The sequence below is a fragment of the Citrus sinensis genome, chromosome 5 (genome assembly GCF_022201045.2).
Source record: "Citrus sinensis cultivar Valencia sweet orange chromosome 5, DVS_A1.0, whole genome shotgun sequence".
NCBI classification, from domain to species: domain Eukaryota; kingdom Viridiplantae; phylum Streptophyta; class Magnoliopsida; order Sapindales; family Rutaceae; genus Citrus; species Citrus sinensis.
The window spans coordinates 6,450,032-6,475,944 of record NC_068560.1 but is presented as its reverse complement, the minus strand read 5'-3'; the positions used below and the strand labels follow the sequence as shown (position 1 = coordinate 6,475,944).

Sequence of the window (25,913 nt, the reverse complement as noted above, 5' to 3'; positions counted from 1 at the left end):
AGAAAATAGCCATTGACCTCCAAATACTTCACGCTTTATCAAAATCATATAAACATATTTTCCTTTTTTAAACAACAATCCACCTCAAGTTTACAAAGTGCGACACTTCTCTAATAATACTTGTTAGAATATGAATGATAAGGCTAAAATTGCCGGTGCTGCTGCTGAAGGCTAATTTGTATGCGGATGAAAACGGCTGAGGCTTCAGTTGTTTTCATTTCTTGACGTGTTTGAGAATGGGAAGGTGCCAAATCATGTAGAGTTGAGGTCATTCTTTGTAGAGGGTTTTGGGGATTGAGGATGAAAGAGATTGTAGAGCTGAAATTCATTTTTTGAAGGAGCAAATTGTTCATCTGCATACAATTTTGCCTTCAGCGGCACCACCACCAACAATTTTAACTTCAAATGACAATTTTACCCTTTCGACATCAGCCATATTCTGGTGAAAAAGTGATGCACTTTATAAAATTCAAGTGAATTGTTTGCTAAAAAAAGAAAAAAAAAAGGTTCTCGTAATTTTAATAAAATATGAAGCATTAAGTGGTCATGAATATTTTCCCTAATAAGATTTATCATTTTTTTCCTTTTTATTTGTGTTTCATCTTTTTTATTATGTAGATAATGATATGAAAGTCGTAATAAATTGTATATTAATAAGAATCATCGTTCCTCTATGTCTTTTCCTTTTGTTTTGTTTTCATTTTTCTTTTCATCATGAATCTTAATGGCAATTTGATAAATTAACGCAAAACTCAAAACATGAATCTAATATCTATCTTAACAAACAAACAAACAAAAAATGTTTAGAGCGACTATTAGTAAATTTGAACTTTTAATTCATTTGAACCGACTTGTCATCCGGTCCGGGTTTTTGGGTGACGTGTGAAAAAAAAATACTCTTCAAAGACTCGGGTTTAACCCGGTCACTCGGCCCGGTTGTTCCCATCACTAAATTCCACTCATTCTGAGAACTTTAGAATTAGGGGCTTACCCTCTCTTCACTGTAAGTCACTTCTCTCTCTCACCTTGCTCAATTTAAGAACAAAATTTGATTCTGCTTGAATTTAAAGAATTTTAATTTAGTAAAGGGCGTGTATTTTTTATTTTTTTTATTTTAGGGGTTTTGTAATTAAATTCAACTCGTGTCTTGTGATTTTATTGAAGTGAAAGCATGGCTTCAACGGGGCAACCGCCGTCACTAAAAAGACGGGACGTGCCGGTATCAAGAGAAGGTGACCAACTTACAATAATCCCACTAGGAGCTGGCAATGAAGTGGGAAGATCCTGTGTGTACATGTCCTATAGAGGGAAAACTATTTTGGTATGTGTAAGGGGGCGGCTTTTAAGCAGCTTTAAGTTTCATTTTTGGGCATTTAAATGTGATTTAATTTTAATAAGGTACTATTTTGCTTTGGCATGGGATGGTATTTATAGTTTGACTGTGGAATTCATCCCGCTTACTCGGGTATGGCTGCATTGCCTTACTTCGATGAGATTGATCCTTCAGCAATTGATGTCCTTCTTATCACACAGTATGTGCTTTTTTTTCCGTTAATGATTTTTCTGTTAGAGCAAAATGAAGTTTTGGGAAGTCATCATTTACTTTGGGATTGAATTAGAACTTTTGAAATTAGTTTAAGAAGAGTGATTGGATACTTTTGTCGCACATGAGATTGGATACTTTTGTGTCGCACATGAGATGTTGTAACACAACTGATATTTTGTCTAATTTTTTTTCTTTTCACTTTTATAGAGCACTTATTTCCCATTCATGTCCTTCTTATAATGCAGTATGTACTTAATTCCCCTAATGCACGCCTTTACTAATTGTTTAATAGTCGATGCAATAATTAAAATGATGCTTCGTGCAGTCATCATTTACTTAGGGATTGAATTTGAATTTATTTTAGAATTTATTTTTTTGAATTTATCTTAGAATAAAATCTGGATATTTTGGCCGCACATGAGATGTTGTGCCATAACTGATATTTTGTGCTATTTTTTGACTCTACGCTTTCATAAAGCACTTGTCTTTCAAATCTTGCTCTACGAGAATTTAATCAAAATTGTCCTGGCTGTCTCCTTTTCTCTATCAATCCTTACATTGTTGTGCAATATATGCATGATACTTGGTGCTTTTCTCTTGCAGCTTTCATTTGGATCATGCTGCATCCCTACCTTATTTTCTGGAGAAGGTTTTTTGTGTTCTTCGTGAATCAACTCATGACCATTTTGTAAAGTCTTCTTCAGGACTAAACTGATATGTTTCAATTTTTTTTTCCAGACTACATTCAGTGGCAGGGTATTTATGACTCATGCTACAAAGGCTATTTACAAGTTGCTTTTGACTGATTATGTAAAAGTGAGCAAAGTTTCAGTTGAAGATATGTTGTTCGATGAACAAGACATTAATCGCTCCATGGATAGAATTGAGGTGTGTTTTCTTAGCTGCTGCTTGTTTTAACTTTCGAAATACTCGTGCCTTTTATTTGATTAGAGTTACGTTTGATTGATCTGAAGTTCCCCTCAAATTTCAGACTGGTACGAACTGTTATTTGATATTATGAGATGCATGACACATAAGAATTTTTATTTAGCGAACTTTAATTGAACTATTTCATTCTTGCTGCTTATTACTTGTCTTTCTGTTTCCTACCCTTGTTGAAGAAATACTGAAATGGCCCTCTTGGCCTCTATGGTGTTGCTTTTGGATTTTCTACCTGTGTATTTATTAAGGTTGACGAAGATTTCATTTATATGTGTCTGATAATGAATGATCATATGTAGGATATAGATTTTTGTTTTCTACATTGTATATGCTTGGTGTGTATTTAGTTTATTTATCTAACATTTAAGTATAGCAACTTATAATTTTTCTACTAATTTATGATAAATAAGAAACTTTACCTTACAATAAAATCTGTGTATAATAAGCTGATGCTCTAGAATTAGTAGAGATGAGGGTAGCATGGCAATATGCACAGATTGAAGTTCCAGCTCTGCTTTTCTGCTCCTATTGATGCCTTCCTTCTTGAGGGCTCTGATATGGGGGCCTGATTATGACCTACATATTTTCAGTTCTCCATGGTTGAACCTCAATGCATCCATCATCCTCACATTACCATCCATCTGTCGTCTTGGCCGTTAATTAACCTTTAAAGTCACAATTTCCTTAACTTATGTGATCATTAATGCATTTTGGGGAGAACCAGCTAGCTCTGGGTGCCAGTGGCATTTCACCCCTAACCGCAACTCATCCGCTGATTCTTCAACATCAATCGGTTATATGTTACTGATCTTTATTTGTCGATCCAGGTTCTTGATTTCCATCAGACAGTGGAAGTGAATGGCATTAAATTCTGGTGTTATACCGCTGGCCATGTCCTGGGTGCTGCCATGTTTATGGTTGACATTGCTGGTGTTCGAGTACTCTACACTGGAGATTATTCTCGTGAAGAAGACCGACATCTCCGTGCTGCTGAGCTTCCTCAGTTCTCTCCTGACATTTGTATAATCGAATCCACTTATGGTGTTCAGCTTCATCAACCACGGAACATTCGTGAGAGGCGCTTCACTGATGTTATTCACTCAACTATTTCTCAAGGAGGTCGTGTTCTAATTCCGGCATATGCCCTTGGCCGAGCCCAGGAGCTGCTGCTGATCCTTGATGAGTACTGGTCGAACCATCCGGAGTTCCATAATATTCCAATTTATTATGCTTCTCCACTTGCCAAAAAGTGCATGGCTGTTTATCAGACATACATCCTTTCCATGAATGAGAGAATCCGCAACCAGTTTGCAAACTCAAATCCCTTCAAATTCAAGCACATTTCGCCATTAAATAGCATTGATGACTTAAGTGATGTTGGCCCTTCAGTGGTGATGGCAAGCCCGGGTGGGCTACAGAGTGGTTTGTCTAGACAATTATTTGATATTTGGTGCTCTGATAAGAAAAATGCTTGTGTCATACCAGGTTATCTTGTTGAAGGAACATTGGCAAAAACCATAATTAGTGAACCAAAAGAAGTCACCCTTATGAATGGTCTCACCGCTCCTCTCAACATGCAGGTCCATTACATATCTTTCTCTGCACACGCAGACTATGCTCAGACAAGCACATTTTTGAAAGAGCTCATGCCTCCTAACATAATTCTTGTTCATGGAGAATCTCATGAGATGGGGAGGCTCAAAACAAAGCTAATGACCGAATTAGCTGACTGCAATACAAAAATTATAACCCCAAAGAACTGTCAGTCCGTTGAAATGTATTTTAACTCCGAGAAAATGGCAAAAACCATTGGAAGGCTGGCTGAGAAAATGCCGGAAGTTGGTGAAACTGTCAGTGGCATACTTGTAAAGACAGGTTTCACTTACCAGATAATGGCTCCTGATGATCTTCACATCTTCTCACAGCTATCAACAACAAATATTACCCAGAGGATTACTATCCCGTACTCAGGGGCCTTTGGTGTGATAAAGTACCGGCTTGAGCAGATATACGAGAGTGTGGAGTCTTCGACAGATGAGGAATCTGGGGTTCCTACTCTACGAGTGCACGATCGAGTGACTTTGAAGCAGGACTCAGAGAAGCATATATCGATGCATTGGACTTCAGATCCTATAAGTGACATGGTGTCAGATTCTATTGTAGCATTGGTTCTAAACATCAATCGGGAGGTTCCTAAGGTAGTTGTGGAATCAGAGGCCATAAAATCTGAGGAAGAAAGTGGGAAGAAAGCAGAAAAGGTTATTCATGCACTGCTTGTCTCACTCTTTGGAGATGTGAAATTAGGAGATAACGGAAAGCTGGTGATAAATGTTGATGGGAATGTGGCACATCTTGATAAACAAAGCGGAGATGTAGAGAGCGAAAATGAAGGCCTCAAGGAAAAAGTTAAAGCAGCATTTAAGCGAATTCAAAGTGCAGTAAAGCCTATCCCACTCGCTGCATCTTAGATTCTGTTCTCATCTAATGTCTTTTCCCATCTTTTTAACATGTTTCTGGATTTTGAGGAAACTTCAGAACCGAAGCCCGTGCTGCAGGTTTGATTTTCAAGCAACGTAGATAGATTGTTCCGAACACTTGAATCGTTAGCCTGTACAGCTTAGCCTCAAATTTAATCATGAATACAGCCGCTGTTCTCCCATAAGATACTTTCGTTTAACAAATTTTCTTAAAGGTTTTCTTATGAATCTGTGAATACTGTTTGTTTAATATGTTTCATGATATCTCTTCAATTCCGATGTCATTTTCTTGCTTTTGCTTTTATATTCTGGCTGAATATATTGGCCTAAGATAGGTATGTATAAATTTTATTTTATCATATTGGATGAATTTCATAATACGATAATGGGGTGTTATCACATCAATCCTACACAGGCGAATGGAATCTTATCCCTCAGTTTCACTCTACAATTGTAAATGGGGTTCTTTTCATATCCGGAGCATTGAGCATTTGATACTTGAAAATGACTAGATCTTTTAGTGGGAACATCATGGGTCCATTTCGTGACCTAATTGTTCATTTGATAAATAACATTATGTTATCTTTAAATTAACAAGCTTATTATATTGTAAATTATTTTTTAATCAAGTGGCGGCAGTTTTTCGTCTTATTTTTACCATCAATATTTTTTGTCATTTCGTGTTTATTGCATTAGTTCATCTCCTTCCATATGTTTAAAAGTAGATTCAGCCTATACCATCATATAATTGATTTAAGAGGTTTTGAATTTTAGTTCAAAATTTTAACAATATTTTTCATCCATTTCTATTCTAATCTAATGATAACCGCTATTTAAAATAAATTAGATTGATCAAAAATTATTATTTTAATATTTTAAGGGATATTATTATTTTTCCACCAAAGGTATTCTGACTCATCATGTCAGTACCACGGTTTGGTAAAACCAACAATTTACCACCAAACGTTTAAACTGTTAGTATTTTCCCACCATTCCATTAAAACTCAGTTAATATGTAACGGAAAATTCATAAAAAGTCAATTTTACCCCTGGAACGTAAAAGACCATATAATTATCACACAAATTTAGTGGATGAGTTTTTTATTCACATCCAAATAATCTTTAGGAGAAAATTAAAAAAAAAATGGATTGGGTCCTCTGATTAGGGCAAATTAAGAATTGGAAATTTTGGAGCGAAATGCCATAGGATTTAATTTTTTGAGGGGTTAATGCTTAATAAAAAGTATGTTAATTTTGAGGTAAGATATTAAACTTTTAAACTGATAGGGACCAAATAATATTTAGTTGAATAAACCTTTTTTCGAGCCTTTTCACACGAAAAAATATATTTATTTTTAAATTTTTTTAAAACTCAGACTATTACATTAACATGATAATTATATTAGTTTTTATTATTTTAAATTTTACTCTCACAACCATCAAACAATTCAAAATCTTTAAAGAAAATACCACATAATGCAAAGTAAGTGAATTAACATTCTCAAATGAGAGATCAACTAGAATCTTAAATCTAAGTCACTTGTTGGTTAACTAAAACTTTAATTAAGTAAATACTTAAATATAATTTCTTAAATGACATAATTTTGTAGTTTGATTAATGTTTTAATCTTAAATCACATAGAACTCAACTTGTTGTTGAGATAAAGCAAAAGCTCAATTTTATAAACTCAGGGTTAATTACATGGTCTTTTACGCTCTAGGGGTAAATTTGACCTTTTATGAATTTTTCGTTACATATTAATTGAGTTTTAATGAAATGGTGAAAAAATACTAACAGTTTAAATGTTTGGTGGTAAATTGATGGTTTTATCCAACTGTGATATTGACATGATGTGTCAGAATTCTTTTGGTGGAAAAATGATAATATCCCATATTTTAATATGAAATAGTATAATACACTATTTTGCATCAAATATTTCTTTTAAATAACTACCTCATGTTTTTAACTTCTAATATTTAAATTACTCTACTCACATTTTGAAAAAAAGAACTCTATCTTCACTCAAATTGACCAAAAAAATTAAATAGCACAATACATTGTAGGACTAGAACTCACAACTTCATAATTTGAGTTCTGACCACCAGGATTTCAAGTGGCTGAGCATCAACTTTTTAGTTATACAGATACGTATGCATATAATTATGGGGTAATTATGTATTCACATTTCACATCCTCACCTGAACTTTAAAAAAAATAATTAATTAATTAAAAAAACTCTAATATTTTATTTTATTTTATTTTATTTTAAAACAAAAAACTCTAATAATTATTAAATTAAAAGCTGTAACCTCTCCACCGTGAAACAGCCACATGCATACCCATCTATGGAAGAACAACGAGAAGAAGAAGACGACGACGACGAAGCAGCCGGCATCACCACGAGGACCAAGGCCTTCGTTAATATTTGTCGGCCTTTTCTGAAAAATTAAGATTAAAACTCAAAAGCTCAAAATTACCCTTTACACACAAAATTTTCGAAAAAAAATAAAAATAAAAACAATTTTTTTACGGTTTTTATTTTGATTTTTTTTTCAATGGGCAAGGCGCCCCTCTCGTTCCGCCGGTTGTGCCTACGGCGTCGGTCCAAGAAGAAATTGGAACCGCCACCTTCACCTGCGCCGCCGTCGATGGGTGCCTCCTCAGCTCCTACGGCGGCGCAGAATGCGATCGCCGGTGCTGTGTCGGCGGCGACGGGTAAGGGGAAGAAGAAAGCGGGAGGTGCGAGGCTGTGGATGAGGTTTGATTTCACTGGAAAATCGGAGCTTGTGGAATGTGATAAGAGCGTCATCATTGAGCGAGCTGGAATCCCCGCTAGGGATCTGAGGATTCTCGGCCCTGTCTTCTCTCATTCCTCTAATATTCTTGGTAATTTTATTGTCAATTTATGTTCGTTTGATTTGGATATCTTTAGTATTGTGATTTCTTCTTTTTTTTTGTGTTTTCTGGTTCTGTGTATCTTTAATATGATTCATATAATGAGTAATTATATATGTTATGGTAAAAAAAAAAAAACTTAGATTTTTTTTTTGTTGGGGATAAATTTGGAGAAGCATTTTGTGTTTGTATGGCTAGAATTCGGTGAGAATAAGAAGGTCATGGGTTTTCTGCAATTCAAAAGTGGAAAAAAAATTGAAAATCTGCCGAAACTGAGGTTATTTGTGTAGGGGCAGTTTTGGTTTTATGGGAGTGTTTCGATTTACCACCGTGAAGTTTATGTAGTGTTTGCCTTGCTTTGTCTTTTGAGTTCTCGGGGAGATTTTCCAAGAAGAGTCTAGTTGATTACTCGACATGATGATTTCTTTGTCTATTTCTCATGATTTGTGCGGTAGTAATTGCAAATTATTGAGGAGGCTTCTATGTTACAGTCTTAACATTTCATGTGAAAATACACTTTTTGATTCATTCTTCGTAATTGTGTTTGTTAAGAAAAAGATAAACTCCGATTATTTTTACTATTATTGTTTTGTCCCTCTTTTCTTGAGTATTTGATTATGATGAAAAAATGTATTCTTCCTTGAGCCTCTGCAGCTCGGGAGAAAGCCATGGTTGTCAATTTAGAGTTTATAAAAGCCATAGTTACATCTCAAGAAGTGCTGCTGCTTGATCCTCTCCGCCAGGAAGTTCTTCCATTTGTGGATCAGCTTAGGCAACAACTTCCTCAGAGAACTGTTTCTAACAGCAATGGAGCAGGGCCTACAGAAGCACAAGATAATGAAATGCAAGTTTCTACTTGTGGACAGTGGTTACCTGTTCCGGAAGCTGTTGAAGGGTTCCAATGTGAGCTTCCATTTGAGTTCCAGGTTCTGGAGATTGCATTAGAGGTTGTCTGTACTTATTTGGACTCTAGTGTGGCTGAACTTGAGAAAGATGCGTATCCTGTATTGGATGAACTGGCCAGAAACGTTAGCACAAAGAATCTTGAACATGTGCGGAGTTTGAAAAGCAATCTTACGCGTCTCCTGGCTCGTGTACAAAAGGTATTTGGTAATGTGTTTAAATTGCTTTTCTGGTCTATGTGCTTCATTATAATGCTTTGCTTTAGTTGCATGATATTTAGAATGTTGAGTAGAAGAAGGATGGAGTTATAGATTACGTATTCTATCTTTTTGATCATTGCTAATGAATGTATTTCAACTGTTGAAAGATGGTCAAAAATGAAAATAATATCACCGACTATTAATTTAAGATTTGAGTACAGGTATCCGTTTCAATTATATATGTATACTATGTATATATATATATAGCTTATGGACATACGATGGGAAGGTTAATTAGAGCTCCCTTTCTTTAATTCTAGTCGTATAACCCGGTTTACTTTGGGGTGTCAAATTTGTATTTTTCCAATTTTCAGCTGTTGGTATTATACTTTTACTCCTTTTCACTAAATGGCTATGTGCAGTTTTATATTTATGGATATTACTTCAGCTCTTATTGAAGGTCTGTCTTTGCATTAATTCCTAAACTTAGAGCAAAGTCACTTGTTACAAGTTTATATCTAACTCATGGATATCTTTAAACCCCAAGGGCTTGAGTGATTATTGACCTTGGATTAAACCAAGAGGTCAGGGATTCAAAAACCTTTGGTCCACCTTCCTGGGATATTTATGCCCTATTCATTTCCTAGCTATTACAGCTGTAGAGTTCAACCTTATTTTCAACATAGAAGGTCAAGGGATTTCTGGGTGTCAAAGAAAGGAAAAAGCTATCGGATATGTTTATATGTAGGTACAAGATTAATTTTAGTAATTCCATCACGTAGAATTTGGTAATCTAGGTCGCTGTAGTTGATTTTTTTGGCCTTTTGTTGATTTAAGATAATTATAGAATGATGAACACTTCTTTTATTTTTTTTAAAAAGGAGAGAAATATCCTAGTCCCAATACGATAATTATTATCCTCAGATTCTGCTGTAGAAAGTTTTTGCACTTGAAATGGGCACATGCTTCCTTTAAGATAGTTATTGCAGCTGAATCATTGTCTCTTTGTTTGATTATTTGAAATGAGGTGCTTTTATCTGCTTAATGCCAGGTTAGAGATGAGATTGAACATTTACTGGACGACAACGAAGATATGGCTCATTTATATTTAACAAGGAGGCGGATCCAGAATCAACAAGCTGAGGCTTTGCCAGGGCCTGCAGCTTCGAATAGTATTGTCCCTAAAGCATCCCATCTTCGTCGACTTAGCTCTAACAGGAGTGGAAGTTTGGTGAGTAGTAACTTAATGGATGATAATGATGTAGAAGACCTGGAGATGTTGCTTGAGGCTTACTTCATGCAGCTTGATGGAACACGCAACAAGATATTGTCTGTGAGTATTTTCCTTCTTGATTATCACGCAAATATATGTCATTAGTGTAACCTAGAGCGGAAGATTCATTTGTTTTCAATGACCAGCTGTCAGTTGCTTCGTGCTTCTTTTACACAATCATGAGAAATTTTACTATAGTTTTATATAGCAAAACTTTCTTGTGGCTAATTTTGTGTGGAATTAGTTTTCTTCATACACATTTTCATTTGAGAAGCTCGGAGAAAATTTTGTGTGGCATTTAAGTTTGGATGCATCCTTGAAACTAGTAAACAGTAGCTTTAATACATTCTGATTTAGGTATGGATACTTTTAGAAGAGGGGGAAAGGAGAAAAAGGAAAACGGAAATCTGATTAGGATTAGATTGTTGTTTTGTTTGGTTGATGATGGTTCAACTTTTAAAATTATCTATATAGACCAAAGTGGAAACGAGGAATATAGATGATATTAATTACAGAAAAATGATGACCTACCTGAATATTAACTCAGATTTGGGTATTAGACGCTTATAATGTTGTAGAAACTTTCTACTGATGAGCATCCAAGATTGTATCTGAGATACATGCATTAACACGGTCCAGAAAATCTTTTGGTGTTTCAACAATTATATCTTTTATTCATGCTTGATGATTATTTAGTTCATTCCCTTGATCTTAATTTCTTTGTTTTGGTTTCTATTTCATTTACAGGTTCGTGAGTATATTGATGACACAGAAGACTATGTCAACATTCAACTTGACAACCAAAGAAATGAACTCATCCAGCTCCAGCTGATATTGACCATTGCATCGTTTGCTATAGCTGCCAATACCTTGATAGCCGGGATATTCGGAATGAACATCCCTTGTCAATTGTACGAAACTGACGGGATATTCGAAATCTTTGTTGGGAGCACCACAACAGCTTGTGTATTGCTTTTCTTGCTCGTTCTCGGATATGCCAGATGGAAGAAGCTGCTTGGTACTTAAAGCGACCTTATTATCATGTGTAGCTGCAATTTTTTTTTTTTTTTTACTCGACTATGAGTTCACAAAATTTATTAACTCAAATCTACTAATCTCAGCAATGATTTTCGTTGAAAGTACATACTGGGGATGAAAGTCCACTGTCAAATTACTATTGATACATCAAGTAAAATGTGAATTTTACTTATTTAGAAAACTTGAAGGTCCTTTTGGTCACATCCATGTACTTTGGCTTTGCCAAACCAAAAAAGGTGATTGTGAATATGGGATTTTGGGATTTTGTAACTTGAAACATTAAACTTAGGACAAAACTACCTTACAGATTCTGTATGTAACAGCTCAATGGAAATTAGTCTTGTATCAGCTAAATTCCAACAATTTTTCCTCTCTCCTGCAACGCGTGGATGCTCCTCATTTGCTGCGTTACATACAGAGTCTGTAACGTAGCAAGGTCCTTAAACTTATTATATTTAAGGGTCAGCTACGTTATCCCTGGGGTTTGGTGCCCCATTTTTTGTCTTTTTGAAATTCACCGTTGGATCTAACGCAAGAGTTGTAGAAATGGCTTAGATGTGATTTTAGGTTATTAACATTGAATACCCCTCTTGTTTATGCAAAATAAGAAAAATTAAAAATTTTAAAATCTTGACATATAATTCCATAATATTCTTTTTTTTAATACTATTGAATTAGGTTTTCAATTAAATAAATTATTCTTACATTTATTAATATCTATTTAAATTAATAAATTTACTTATTAATTAACTAATTTATTATATAGTTAAACTATGCATATTATTTACGAACCATAATTAATGATATATATATATATATATATATATATATATATATATATATGATTTTAAAAAAAAATTAAAATAACGGCAATCAATTTTCTCTCACCCATGTGACCAAGGTTCAAAGCCCATAATCTTTTTTTATTCAAACACGAGATTTTACTATCTCAAGTAAATATAATGTACAAAATATGAAAATAAATTTAATTTGATATTTTATGTAGTTAATGTTTTACTATTAATTTTTTTGTAACATAAGATTTATTTATCATACTATCAATTATTTAATTATGTAGTAAAAATATTAATATGTTAATTTACTAATAATAATAAAGTGTGAGTTTATGAATTTGTAAAATAATTTTTATTTGTTTGAACAATGAGTTTTGTATTTTTGGTTGACTTTTTGTTCTTAAATAAAAAGAAGAAATTTATTTGCACACTTAAATAAATTGATATTTGTTACTTCACCTCAACAATTTAAATAGTCATTAGCACACATCCATACGGCTGCGATCTTTCATGAACTTAACTGAGAGAAGGGTGAAAAAAAAATTCTAAACAATTATTTTATTTGAAAATAATTTAAATATTTCCTTAGTAAAAATAAACTAAAAAATAATTATTTTCTATTCTTTCTTCTCTCTTTTTAACATCGCACATGCACAACAATAGAGATGGCAATTCAACACATATCTATCAATTAAAATATAAGTCAATTAGTATAATTAATTGAATAATTAATCGCGTCATAAACGAGTTATTACATTAGAAGTTTTACAAATAATGAAAGAAAGCAGGCAATTGTCTTTATTTCCTATTAAAGCTATTGCGCCTCAAATTCAATCACACAACTCAAAAAAAAAATTCTTTTAATTTACTGGTGTTTGTGTGTATAAAGTGAGTAAGTGCCTGAATTTATGGATGCTTGAATTCTAAACAAATGTGGCTTCCCCAAGCATTAATGGAATTGAAAATTTTTAGGTGTAGGATTAATGTGTGAAAATGTAAAAGTTTTTAGTTTTTTTTTTTTGTTTTTCTAATAAATAACAGGACTTCATTGTAATTGATCTTGAAAAATACAAAAAAGGATACCAAAACCCACGTAGTTTTGCCCTATATTTAATTTGTAAAACTTGTAAATTTGTAATTACAAGAGGTGTTGGTAGTTTTATATTTTATGTTGTGAATATGTTTCAAATTGCAAGTTCAATATTAATTTTTAGGATCAGGCTACGGTGCAACTGTGGTACCGTGCCACAGTTGCATGCAGCTGTTGGATGCACTTAGATTAGTAGGGTTTATTTGCATCCAACGACTGGATGTAACTGTGGCACGGTACCACAGTTGCACCACAGGTTTCCCCTAATTTTTAATATACATGCAAGAATCCAAAATGAAATGGATATAAAGTGTTTATCTTTCTGTCACCACAGAATTTGGCATACAGACTTTGTTCTTGGATTTTAGTGTCCTTTTAGTATAAAAAATATATTTTCATTTCGATTTTAACTTTAAAAAGAAAAATGAGAAGGAACACCGCATGACACTTTGAAAATAAAATTTTACTCTAATAATAATAATAACAACACTCAACATTTTTAACTAGATATTTTATTTGCTTTTGTTGCAGGAATATGAAATAAAGTAATTTTCTTTATTTAGTCACTTGTATTCAAATCTTAGGAATGTAAAAGTTAAAAAATTCAACTTGAGTTTTATCCCACCCTTCCTTTTTATATAATCTCTTTTTTCTTAGCCAATCACCTTTTTCACTATAGCATGTAATCTATCTTGTAGACAACGATGATTCCAAATGAACTAACTGACCATGACTTTCAAAATCCAAAAATAAGAAAAAGATAATATTATTCTTTGTGGACAATATTTTCATTAATCACAAGTGAGAAGATATTTGTTCATTAAAATTAACTGTCCGATAGATGAATACCACCTTAATAATTAATACAAATTAAAAAAAATATATATATATATATGTTCAAGAGTGTCCTTGGGTTCTTGCTATTAGGACCGGACATTTTCGGGTTCGAATTGAATTCAGATCAATAAGTTCAGATTTTGAATTGATCGGATTAAAAAAGAATTCATATGAACTCAACCTGAAGTTGTAACTTGATCCGATTCGATACAAACATATTCGGATTGAACCGGGTTGAATTCAAATTAATTCGGGTCGGGTGAAACTACTGCACATATCAAATATAACAAAATATTTAATTTTAATGTTTAATCTACCTAATCTATTAACTAACAAAAAGAAAAAATTTGATTCATACTTATAATTTATAATTTAAGCTTCCACAGACTTAGGGTGCGTTTGGGATTGAGGTTGGACAACTGTAGTTTAAAAGCTACAGTACTAAAATATTTGGTAAACACTAGCTGCTGTAACGTAGAAGCTATGTTAATATGATTTTTCACTTGTATAATAAAAAAATTATTATATCTTTATCAATTTTATCAAAATTATTATTTAAAATTTACATTTACTCTATATTATTAACTTTTATTTTATAGTTACAATTTTTTTTTATGCAACAGCCGTAGCTTAAAAGCTACGACACCTGAATCTCAAACGCACCCTTAATCAATCAACCTCTAAAATTTTTAATACAACAGTTTTCCTGATTTTATTATTAACATTTAACAAATATGTACTTAACGATTAACAATTAACAGATAATATGAAATATATTATTATATATCATCAAAACTTCAGAAAAAAAAAAACAAAATTCGGGTTGCCGGTTCTCGGAGGAACTTGGTGATGGTGGGGCTGCAGCAGCAGATCCGGTCACGGGTTTGGCGGCTGCGTTCGCGGGCCGCGCTTCGTTCGTGTCCACTCAGTGTTTGCTGCTGGCTGCCGCTTTGCTTTTGGCTTTTGCGACGTGTGTGTGTGTGTGAAATCGTGAAGTCGTGAATGTGAGGGTGAGGGCCGTGAGGCTTTGATCTGTGAAGACAGTGAGAACTGAGAACTGAGAAGGCAGATCTGTGGCTGCATGCATGTGTTTGTGTGTTGCTGTGTGCGTGTGTTTTAATTTCATTTTGTTTTTTTATTTGTTTAATTTTTTTAGCCACCCGATCGGGTTTTCGGATCGAATCGGGTTCAATAGATCCGATCATGATTCGGTCGGGTTGGATAATGTTATCCGATCGGGTTAGGTTGGAGTTTCTAACCCGCAGCCCCTGCTCCAATTTTTCTTGGGCTCCGATCATGGACAATTGGAGCATTGGGCCGGACCGGGTTAACCTACTAAATTTTATGCCCTAGAACTTCAAAATTCTAATAAGTGGTTTGACTATCTTTGACCCTTTTTAATACCAAACGAATCTGCCATAGCCTTCCGGATACTTGCAGATTCTTTAAATTGGAAATTACGGCTTTTCCCGGGTTATTGAAGGTGCTAGGATTGGCTGATTTGTCGGTGATTTCTTTCGTCTCACTGCTGTCATTTTATTTGGTAATAAGAGTAATTGTAAGTATAGAAGTATTTGTATGTCGTTCCTGGTTCAACTTTGTGGTCTTGTTGTATCTATAAGTTAGCGATGATGATGGTGATGAATGCTTGTAATGTTTGTGACTGCATGATGTTTTAGATTTGTATATTTGGGGCATATTGGAAATGATTGGACCAATTTGGTGTTATTTGATAGTTCATCGTTGGTTTTGTGAATTGAAGTTATAGCGGGCATTGCTAGAGAATTGTGTTATCGTAAGGAGGGGTCATTTCATTGATGTAATGTAATTAAGTTTTATACTGATTGGACATGCACGGTGAATTCGTGTGGAAGTCCAATTGCATGAATAGATAGATACTTTAATTTAGAAAATTCGATCTCGTCCATAAGGCTGAATGAAGTTGAAGATTATTTTTAACATATGCTGAAAATTCAATTTTGTATTTGATGTCGACGGACTGTCTCTCTGTGGGTACTCATTAATACAATTAATTGAAGATTAATCTTTGGTGAATGGTTGAATGTCGGACTGAATTGTCCTGTGCCTACCATTACTAATATATGTTATGCTTTGCTTGCTTGTTGTGTGCATGTGGTTTAGGAGGAGGAGGAGGAGGCTAAAATGGAAAATAACAAAGAAGAAATAGTTGATGTAGGATCAGTGGTGGAAGCAGTTTCTGCAGATGACTCTGATGCTCCTCTCTACCAAGTTGAAAGCCTGTGCATGCGTTGCGGTGAAAACGTAACTGTTTAACTTCCCTAATTAATTGAATTTGCCATGCATGTCGTATGCTTTATTTACGATTATGACTTGTTTTGTTAACAGGGAGTGACAAGGTTTTTATTGACTTTAATTCCTCACTTCAGAAAGGTATATTGTTGGTCTTGATTTCTTTTTCCGGTTCTAGCATCTAAACTGTTTTGCTTGCTTAATAGCTTTTGCTGCTTGCAGGTCTTGTTGTCAGCTTTTGAGTGTCCGCATTGTGGTGAGAGGTAATTCTAACGCCATGTTTCTTTTGCTTCCAATTATAATGTATTTTACTTCCAATAACATTATATTTCTTCTTTTGTTTCTGTTTCTAGGAACAATGAGGTTCAGTTCGCTGGTGAGATCCAACCACGAGGTTGTAATTACAGTTTGAAGGTTCCTTCAAGCGATCAGAAGGTAACTGGAGTAAAGCATTGATGAATCAAAATTTTCAGTTTTATGGTTGAACAATAAGGATTGCAGAGCTAATTACAAAGCTGCATGCATTATTTCTAAACATTGCTTTCTTCCAATTTACTTCTCTGTCGCTTTTTGTGCTTTTTAAGTTACTGGCTATTAAGTCATTATCAGTCTACTATATTTTGTCACTTTTGGCATTTCTTCCTACATCTGGAGTATTTTGTTTTACCGGTTCCCAGTTAGAATTGCAAATTGATAAGTTTCTTTAATGCAGATGTTCCACCGCCAAGTAGTGAAATCTGAGTCTGCCACCATTAAGGTATTTAAGTTTATTATACTTGCGGCCTTTTAATACCAAGTTCAGTAGTTTATGTTAACCATTGTACGTATTTACAATTTTTTTTCACCTTTAATTAAATTTGGTGATCTTGTTGTTCCTCTTTGAATGCAATTGGTACGTTAGTGGCTTATAGCTTAGATCTGGTTTTTCCCTTTATTTTTTTTATTCTTTTTCCAGAATTGTTTGTTTGAAACATTAAGAAATTCAGTGGGATTGGTGCTGGGACAACTTCTTAGGCTTTACTTTATTTTATTTTATAATGTAGCATATGGACCAAACTAAACCAATCCATTGCAAACTAACTTCTCATTTGGGTTTCGCTTTATTGCTTTCCACTTAATTGGTTTATTAATTGAGTGCAATATAGAGCATGAAAAATGTTGACTCTTGCAACATCTACATATTTTTTTATAAAAGTGTCTCTCATTTCTTTATTAACCCCCCCTCTCTTCTGTTGTCAAGTCATACACTTGGCTTTGAGAGTTTGTTTTATGAAAGCATTGGTGTAGCATTTGAACCTTCATATGGAGCATGAAAATGCTGACTCTTGCATCATCTACATATTTGTTTATAAAAGTTTCTCTCGTTTGCTTATACTTCCCCTCTGTTGTCAAGTCATGCACCTGGTTTTGAGAGTTTGCTTTATGAAAGCATTGGTGTAGCATTTGTAAACCTTCTTGTTACAGCTTCGTGCATATGTTTTCATTTGTCATTTGTGTTTATAACCTTTGGACCAACTAGACCCTTTTTTAATATAATTTTTTATTTTAGATGTTGCATTTGAGCTATATTTTTGCTAGAACTTTTTAAGTGACTCAAGGACTTTTCTGCCATAAATTTAAATTATCAGACAAGTTCAACTAGTGCTTTAATTTGCTAAAAATATGCAAAACATTGAGGTTACTTTTGCTTAGAGCTTCAGTTCCCATACTAGAGGGCATTTCTTTTTCTTCTGTAAATGAATGCAGGGAGAAATAAAGGATTGTAGGAGAAATAAAGGATTACAATAGAGGAAAAGCCTCTTTACTTCCATTGGTTATTTGTTGTAATTGTTCTACTGATATGGAGTTGGGGTTTAGTCTTTAGAAATTATGTTGTCGCGGTTCTTGACAAACTGCAAACTGACACATCAAAGTTTGCAGAAGAGGAAAAATCTGATTATAGGGTCACTTGAAATCAATAACTTATAAAACACTAAATAAATGATATGGGGTTCTCATTGAGAATCTATATTTTCGGAGAATATGATATAGTACTCAGTTATGGATTGTAATAATATTTTAAACTTTGGAATGTACTTGGTAAATATTTAAAAAAAATGTTTTCGTGTGCCTTAGCAACAGCAAAGAATGAAAGAGAGAGAGAGTGTGTCAACATTTCCTTATTTTCGTTATTGTTGTATGTCTAAAATATTAAATCCCTAATTTCAGAAATCGTCTTGAATTCTGAAGTGATAGATTTTTGCAATAGAATTGTCTGGCTTACTTTGGTTAACACAATTGGTGATTCCTTCAGTTCTGATTTTGTGTCGTATCTACTTTCTTATGTGCAATCTCGTGGATACTCTAGATATTTTTGTCATATTGTAGTGAGTTATGCATTTTATTTTGTTTTTTTATCATGTATGCAGATTCCTGAACTGGATTTTGAGATTCCTCCTGAGGCTCAGCGTGGAAGTTTGTCAACTGTATGTTCTTTAAACCCTATTCATTTGTTATCGGCCCCCTCTTTTCGGGTTTGTAGTGGTCTACTGTGTTGATTTATTTTTGGCCTTATGTCTTTCTTGCTCTTAAAAATATTCTTCTTGACAGACATTTCATTTTAAAAGGCCAAGAAAGATAAGAATACAGTAGTTACCGGACTAAGTATGATGGAAATTGTAAGAAAGAAGAGAGATTTGTTTTGGAATTGCTTGGTCTCCATCAGATAGATGCTCAATATTGTGTTGCATAATTAATTGCATTGGACTTAGCCGTATCTTTAATTAAGAGACTGAAAGACGTTAGGTTGCTTACTGTTAGAAATGGTAGACAATTCAATGAGTTAGCCTCAAAAAGTTAATTCTCAATCTTGTTTTTGTTTGCTTGATTGGTTTGAAAGAAGTGGTGATGGTTCTTCCATTCTCTCCCTTTTTTTTTGGGGGGGGGGGGGGGGTGGATAAGGGGGGGGGGTTTGCGTGAACTGTTTTTCATTCTTCTGTGGATACAAAACTAATGCATTCTGTAACAAATGGAGGAGAAACAGAAAGAATAAGTTGTATTGGAGGGAGAGAATCATTTTATATATTTCTGTCCTCATCTAGCACAAACTAATGAATACAGATAATTGCAAGCTTCAGCTCAAAGGGTATATAAGTCAAATTGACATACATTGAATTTTGTTTCCCTGATAACAAACCATTTTTAACCATATAATCAATTTTCTTTCCTTGATGACTGAACCAGCGGATGATTACCTTCTCGTTTCTGTCATCCTCCCTTGTTCTTTTCCCCTTCTTTTTCCTTGACTAATGATAATTCTACTTGATGTAAGATCATAACTGTAGATTATTGTTCCGATATATATCTGTGTTTCTCTGCTCACTCACTTTCTCCTTTTCATGTGTTGAATTTCTTTTAGGTGGAGGGGATATTGGTACGAGCAGCGGATGAACTGGAGGCCCTTCAAGAAGAACGTAAGGTGTGCATTTAATTTGGTATCCGATTGTTTGATACCACATCTCTATTAGCACCTCTCATGTTATCCTCTTGGCTATCTAGAAACTGGATCCTCAGACTGCTGAAGCCATCGACCAGTTTCTGTTGAAATTGAGAGCCTGTGCTAAGGGTGATTCGACCTTCACTTTCGTCCTCGATGATCCTGCTGGGAACAGCTTCATTGAAAACCTGTAAGAGATCATTTGAATTGAGAGTGAAAGACTATTTTCTGAACTCCAATTGTTTCTGCTACTTTAATGCTTTAGTTTGGATGGACGGTTAAATAATTCTGGGGGCTGTAGTTGTGTAAATGCCCTTTCTCACATTCTTCTATTCTCTTTTGCTATTTCTTATTCATGCACACTACTCATGTATAAAAATGAAAATAGGGAACTTTTGAACTAATCATAAAGTGCAGTATTTATCAGATTTCCTGATCTCTAACATCTCTTGGGGTGGATGTCTATTCTTCTTATCTCTTGCAATGCTTTGAATCCTTAGTTGGTTATGTTTTATTGTAATATGGATAGGTATGCTCCATCTCCAGATCCATCACTGAATATCAAGTTCTATGAGCGAACTCCTGAGCAACAAGCATTGTTGGGGTATCTTGTTGACCCATCACAGCAGGGAGAGTCTTCTAATGTAGTACCATCTGAGGGGTTAAGCAGTACGTCTGATAAAAGAGAACCCCGTGGATCGGTTGGAGCAGTAGCTGGTCATAGAGCTATTGCTCAGAGCAATAGTGCAGAAATCGCTGATGCTTTATTTCGGTACTCAGCCCCGGAAGAGGTCAGTCAATTGCATGTATTTTTATTCTGCATTGCCTTTATCTTTTCTGTTAGCTTTGTATATTGTGCTAACCATTACATGTGTTTTGATAGGTGATGACCTTTCCATCAACATGTGGAGCATGTGCTGCAAGTTGTGAGACTCGGATGTTCATGACTAGTATCCTTTTTACCTCCTTTGTATGTTTGGTGGGCTTTCTCATCCATTTGAATTCCCCCCTTCCCCCCTTATAGAATTTACATGCTGAAAGTCTCTTAACATCCTCGTTCATGTGATGTTATCTTGTTATTCCTTGTGTTTTAACACTAGTCTATTTGTCGTTGTAACTGAATTTCAATGACATGCTTATTTGTAAAGTATGCGAACGTTTGGTGTTGCCTTTTGTTTTTCTTTCTTTACCATATTCATTATTAGCATAATTGTCGTTCTCCTGTGTGCCTGCATAATTTTTAATTGGGATGTTACACGCAAAGTTTGTCGACCTTAACTATGTACAGGGATTCCATACTTCCAAGAAGTAATTGTTATGGCATCCACGTGTGATGCTTGTGGCTACCGCAATTCTGAGGTTTGTAACTACTTGCTTCTACTTCCCTCTTGCATTTTTTATGTTGCAATAGTCATTGTACTTTTTGTGTAGTTAAAACCTGGCGGAAGAATTCCGGAAAAAGGAAAGAGAATCACTTTGTTTGTGAAGAACATTAATGACTTGAGCCGTGATTTAATTAAGGTATGTAACGGTGCGATACAGTTAATCTCGATTGCAGTTTAAGTTATTTATCTGGTTTCGGTTTGCATTAGGTGATTTTTATATTTAGAATTCTGTTATTCTTCTTTTAATTGTAAGCGTAGCATTTTGTATTCAAAGTATCCTTGGTTAGGAACATTTAAGTTCCGTACTTCTTTAGTATTTGCTTTGTTCAATAGTTTACTTTTTTGCTCAAAAGTTCCATTTTTCATTTCTCTGAATGGTACCTTCTTTTGTTTTCTTAAGTGTCAATGACTTATGTAATTGTAGATATCTAGTCAGAGCCGAAATTATTAATAGGATATAGATGTTTCATTGCTGTTTCCAAAAGCATGGAAGACCTATGGAAACTATATTTTAATTATATAGAATTCTTATGGTTGCATTTAAGAGGAATCTCTACTGTTTATTATGTAGTGTACCAGTAACATCTAATTCTAAAATGCTGCTCCTTTATAAATTTCCACGCTGCTATTGCATCTGAAGTATATTATTTCTCAGCATCAAGTGCTATTTTGGTTTATTTTATAAATTGTTTTGAGTTGATTTTTATCCTGTCTTAATAGTGCAGCTTTGACATATTATGTTTGTAGTTTGTTAAGTTATAATCTTTGTCTGTGATGAGATTAGTTTTTATTTGTTCTTGAGATGAAGGTAAAATATCAGTTTTTGCTTCTTTCACTTTAGCCCATTTTTTTATTTCTTTTTCGGGAATATTATATTTCCTTTAGCCGTTTCGTAAAAATAAAGTTGTGGGGTGAATCAGTCGGATACAGCTGGTGTCAAAATTCCAGAGCTTGACTTGGAGCTGGCTGGTGGCACTCTAGGTGGAATTGTTACAACTGTTGAAGGCCTAATTACAAAAATTAGTGAAAGTGAGTATGACTTTTTTGCCTTTTTTATCTTTTTACATTTTTCTTCTGCGGACATAAAGCATCAGTTTATATTTGCAGGCCTTGAGAGAGTGCATGGATTCTCTTTTGGAGACAGCCTTGATGAAAATAAAAGAACCAAGTGGCAAGATTTCAAAGCAAAGTTGAACAAGGTATCTTTATTGATCATGACTTCTTAGAGAGCATGCAAATTCAGGATTTTTTGGTTTTTAATATAAAGAGCATCGCCATGCTCTCAATTATCATCCGATATGCCTAGGAGAAGGAGGGAAAAATATCATTATGTAGATTTAATAACAAGGGTACCTTGGGCTCTGTGTTTCAGAAAATGCTAGGCAATGATATGAGTATATTCTAGCCAGGCCACTTGTAACTCTTAGATATCTACATATGCTTGCATGAAACTGTTGGGCATGAGCTCATCCAATTAATCTTGTCAAAACACAAGGCTCAGCTCAAGTGAACATAGATTTAAGAATATTTTGAACTTATATCAAACTCCTGTGTTGTTACTAATTCAATTCATGGTTTAAAAGTCTAAATGATATCTTATTTTCTTTGATTTTACTCTCTTTAAGGAGCATAATAATGTAAGTAATCTCTTGTATGTATCATGTGGTGTGTGTAATAATTTACCTTGTCAAGTTTGAACCTCATTAAGTGATCAAAAGCTTGCTTAGGTTGCATCACTAATTTGGCCACTTTGTTTTCTAAATATTCTCATTCATTTATTTTTAAATCACTCATTATTAATTTTGCTCAATAAATTATGTGATAAATACTCCCGCCCTCAGAGTTTCTGTATATAGTTAACTAGTTTTTCAATATTATGGTCTGACAGCCAATATCACTTTAACTGGATTGCTTGTGGTGTGTGTTGACATTGGCATAATCTTTTCTGTTTGCGAAATTGCCACTATGTTGCTAGGAAATTATGTCAATTATTGTTTAAGATTAAAACTTCTTAGAATTTGTGTTGTCAAAGAGAAATAATAACGTGGTCTTGTTTCACTTAACCTTCTTCCCATAACATAATTGTTTAATCTCTTGTAGCTTCTGAGTGTGGAAGAGTCCTGGACTTTAATTCTCGATGATGCATTAGCAAATTCTTTCATTGCACCAGTGACTGATGATATTAAAGATGACCACCAGTTAACATGTAAGTTTCTCCTGTACAAGGTTTAGCAATTTACACATATAGTTGAATTAACTATGCAGTACCTGAACCAACCTTTTTATTTTGTTGCGGCTGATGAGACTATTCCATAATGCTTTGTTTTCTGTCATTTCTTTGAGGATCTGGATCATCGTCCAAAATTTTGCTGTCACTCATGAGCTGTACCTAGAGTGCAATGACTAGGAAGAGACTTGATTATATGCATAATAAAAATAATAAAAATATATATTGCTTTCTATTGAATTAAAATGCTAAAGATTATTTGGATTTGTCATTCATGAGTTATGTTCTTTACTAAAATAGTCTTATATTAAGTCTGAGGTTCTTGGTGAATCCTAACAATTCTTCTGATCAAATGATTTAGTTGATGAGGGTTTTCTTTCATTCTTCTTGTCATTCTTTTTTAATTTTTGTTTTATTTTTTATTTAGCAGCATTTAGAAATTACTACATTGGTAGTTCGGATTTTGCTTCTTAATGTTATTGCATTGCTGGTGTTTCCAGTTGAGGAATACGAAAGATCATGGGAGCAGAATGAGGAGTTAGGTCTGAATGATATTGATACCTCTTCAGCTGATGCTGCTTACAATTCAACATCTTAGAGATTTTGCAGCTTTTGGGCTCAGGGTTTTTTTGGTCCTTCCTGTGGACTTTTGTCCCTTCCCTATGTACATATCCTATCTGATATGCCTTATAGAAGGAAAATTTTTCATCTTACAATCGTATTGGTCTTATTTCCGGGATTGGGAAATGAAAGTGTGCACGAGTCTATAATGAATGAAAATTTTGTTTTGTAAGGATTATTGGACCTAGCATGGTTTCTTTTTTATGCCAAGCCATACATGTTTGTTTTAAATGCTTTATTAATTAGTTCAAGTATGAGAGTTTTGTAACATTAAATGTAAAATTTGTGAGATGTAATGTAAACCTTTCAACAACTCTAAATGTCAGACATTTCGAGTGCAAGTTTTGCATCTTTTATCTTATGTTACAAATATTTTTATGGGTATCAATTACCTGCTTATAGAGCATAGCTAAGTCCTTGAAATGGAGGATCAACCCCAAGCCTTGTTATAATGGTTACAGTTCAATTCTGTTTGGGTAAGACTGTGCTCTCTAAATTTACGTTTTCTGTCTCATTTTCTCGTTATGGTACTCAGATTACTCTCATTTAGCAACCAATTTGTTTTCTATTAATTGATTAATCTATAAATGGCTGTTATCTGACATTCAATTTTTGTATCAGGTTGTCTATAGAATCTATTAAGAACCCGAGAGCTCAATTCTTTGATTCATCATAGAGCATCAGCTTCAGAAGTTTCTTTTTCGTCAAACATTTGGCAGTCTGCAAGTATAATGACGAGAGAAAACTATGTCAACGTAGGACAACCATTGAATGAGCTTATTTAACTGTAATTAACAGTGAGCAGTACATCAATTGCCATAGCTCTTGAATCCTTGGCAGCTTGCCTGTTTCCTGTGAATATCCTGTGAGTATCACTTGTCCATTATTGAGAATGAGCAGAATATTTGACATTTTTATAGCATTATTCCAGCCATAGACTCCGAATTTCATCGCTAATTGTAGTGCTAGAATTAGTGAAGTCTTTGAACTACATGTGGAACATAGAAGACAATGCGGCTAAAACAGACGATGAGATTTAGTGGTACATAGTTTGTGTTTTTATTTATGTTATAATGCATTATAAGTTGCATCTTGATCTAGCTAGCAACTGTAAATTCAGCACATAACCTAGAAGAATGTGAGCATGATTAATTCCGTCTGTTTTAGTAAGTCTCATCATAAATCTAAAAATGTTACAATTACACAAAATTAGTAGAATTAATAGGATTTAACGATGTTAGATTGAGCTGCTCCTTTGCATAGGATATGCTCAAACACCTTGATAATTTCGTGGTGTTTTTAGTTCTTTCTGCCTGCCTTTTAGCTGCTAGCTGAGGATCCTTTTTGACTTGAACCCATTTATAAAGTAAGTATACTGGGTCAAAGTTGGCCTAGTTTCTTATGTAATACACAAACCTTTGCCTCCTTTATATAGTACTAAAATAAACTAATTGAATTTCAACTTTTTTTTTTTTTTTAAGTTGTGCTTTTTGCATGCTTGCATGAGAGTCAAGACTGCTTTTTATTTACTTATTTATATATTTTTATCTCCGTTGCTTGTGCTTCTTTATTTGCCAGATTGATGATTAAAATATGTTTGTACTATTTGAAACAAAAGGGTTCTTTAAAGTGTAGGTAGGGTATTATTAGTACAATTATGAGAATTTTATAAGGTGAAACGTAAAATGTGTCACATGACATAAAGCCTGCTGCTATTTATATTTTAAAAGGTTTGGACGGGAATACGAAACCAGACATATTATACATCAACCATTGTCTCTTATTATTAACTCAAATCAGATGTTTTCACAGGCAGCTCGCTCACCTTAGGGGAAGAAATAGTTGCTACAAATTTCACATTTTATGTTAACAAAATTTGTAACCTTTTTCTGTTGAAATTTTGATGTTATAGCCATGCCCTTGAACTGAATGGGGGAG

At 34.1% G+C, this 25,913-nt stretch overlaps 3 protein-coding genes and 1 non-coding gene across 12 annotated transcripts; all 4 read left to right on the top strand.

Moving 5' to 3' along the window:
• The first annotated feature begins 851 nt into the window (after window positions 1-851).
• Window positions 852-5,249, top strand: LOC102631022 (cleavage and polyadenylation specificity factor subunit 3-I-like). Of its 2 annotated transcripts, XM_006471151.4 has the most exons (6): window positions 853-1,003; window positions 1,165-1,321; window positions 1,435-1,532; window positions 2,150-2,195; window positions 2,285-2,434; window positions 3,316-5,249. In XM_006471151.4, exons 2-6 carry the CDS (start codon window positions 1,172-1,174, stop codon window positions 4,954-4,956), a joined length of 2,085 nt encoding a protein of 694 aa, XP_006471214.2. In that variant the 5' UTR covers window positions 853-1,003; window positions 1,165-1,171; the 3' UTR covers window positions 4,957-5,249. The 2 variants fall into 2 exon arrangements, with proteins under 2 accessions (XP_024951609.2, XP_006471214.2); XM_025095841.2 differs by lacking the exon at window positions 1,435-1,532 and having other exon boundaries at window positions 852-1,003.
• LOC112497778 (small nucleolar RNA snoR100) lies at window positions 2,956-3,072 on the top strand. Its single transcript, XR_003064761.1, has one exon. It is a non-coding gene; the product is annotated as a small nucleolar RNA snoR100 (small nucleolar RNA).
• Window positions 5,250-7,249: 2,000 nt separating the features above from the next.
• Window positions 7,250-11,447, top strand: LOC102630717 (magnesium transporter MRS2-4). The gene is made up of 4 exons (XM_006471150.4): window positions 7,250-7,852; window positions 8,516-8,964; window positions 10,016-10,297; window positions 10,985-11,447. Exons 1-4 carry the CDS (start codon window positions 7,522-7,524, stop codon window positions 11,261-11,263), a joined length of 1,341 nt encoding a protein of 446 aa, XP_006471213.2. The 5' UTR covers window positions 7,250-7,521; the 3' UTR covers window positions 11,264-11,447.
• Window positions 11,448-15,351: 3,904 nt separating this feature from the next.
• LOC102629443 (uncharacterized) lies at window positions 15,352-24,902 on the top strand. Of its 8 annotated transcripts, XR_003064270.2 has the most exons (18): window positions 15,661-16,005; window positions 16,139-16,279; window positions 16,364-16,408; window positions 16,490-16,530; window positions 16,621-16,702; window positions 16,980-17,024; window positions 18,676-18,732; window positions 19,665-19,724; window positions 19,805-19,932; window positions 20,272-20,533; window positions 20,626-20,692; window positions 21,031-21,101; window positions 21,174-21,263; window positions 22,048-22,156; window positions 22,235-22,326; window positions 23,228-23,333; window positions 23,855-24,018; window positions 24,597-24,902. XR_003064270.2 is itself a non-coding variant. In XM_006471149.4 (17 exons), exons 2-17 carry the CDS (start codon window positions 16,160-16,162, stop codon window positions 23,950-23,952), a joined length of 1,473 nt encoding a protein of 490 aa, XP_006471212.2. In that variant the 5' UTR covers window positions 15,352-15,479; window positions 16,139-16,159; the 3' UTR covers window positions 23,953-24,327. The 8 variants fall into 8 exon arrangements, 7 of the variants coding, with proteins under 7 accessions (XP_006471212.2, XP_006471210.2, XP_006471211.2 ...); XM_006471149.4 differs by lacking the exons at window positions 15,661-16,005; window positions 24,597-24,902 and adding an exon at window positions 15,352-15,479 and having other exon boundaries at window positions 23,855-24,327; XM_006471147.4 differs by lacking the exons at window positions 15,661-16,005; window positions 24,597-24,902 and adding an exon at window positions 15,373-15,539 and having other exon boundaries at window positions 23,855-24,327.
• Window positions 24,903-25,913: the final 1,011 nt, after the last annotated feature.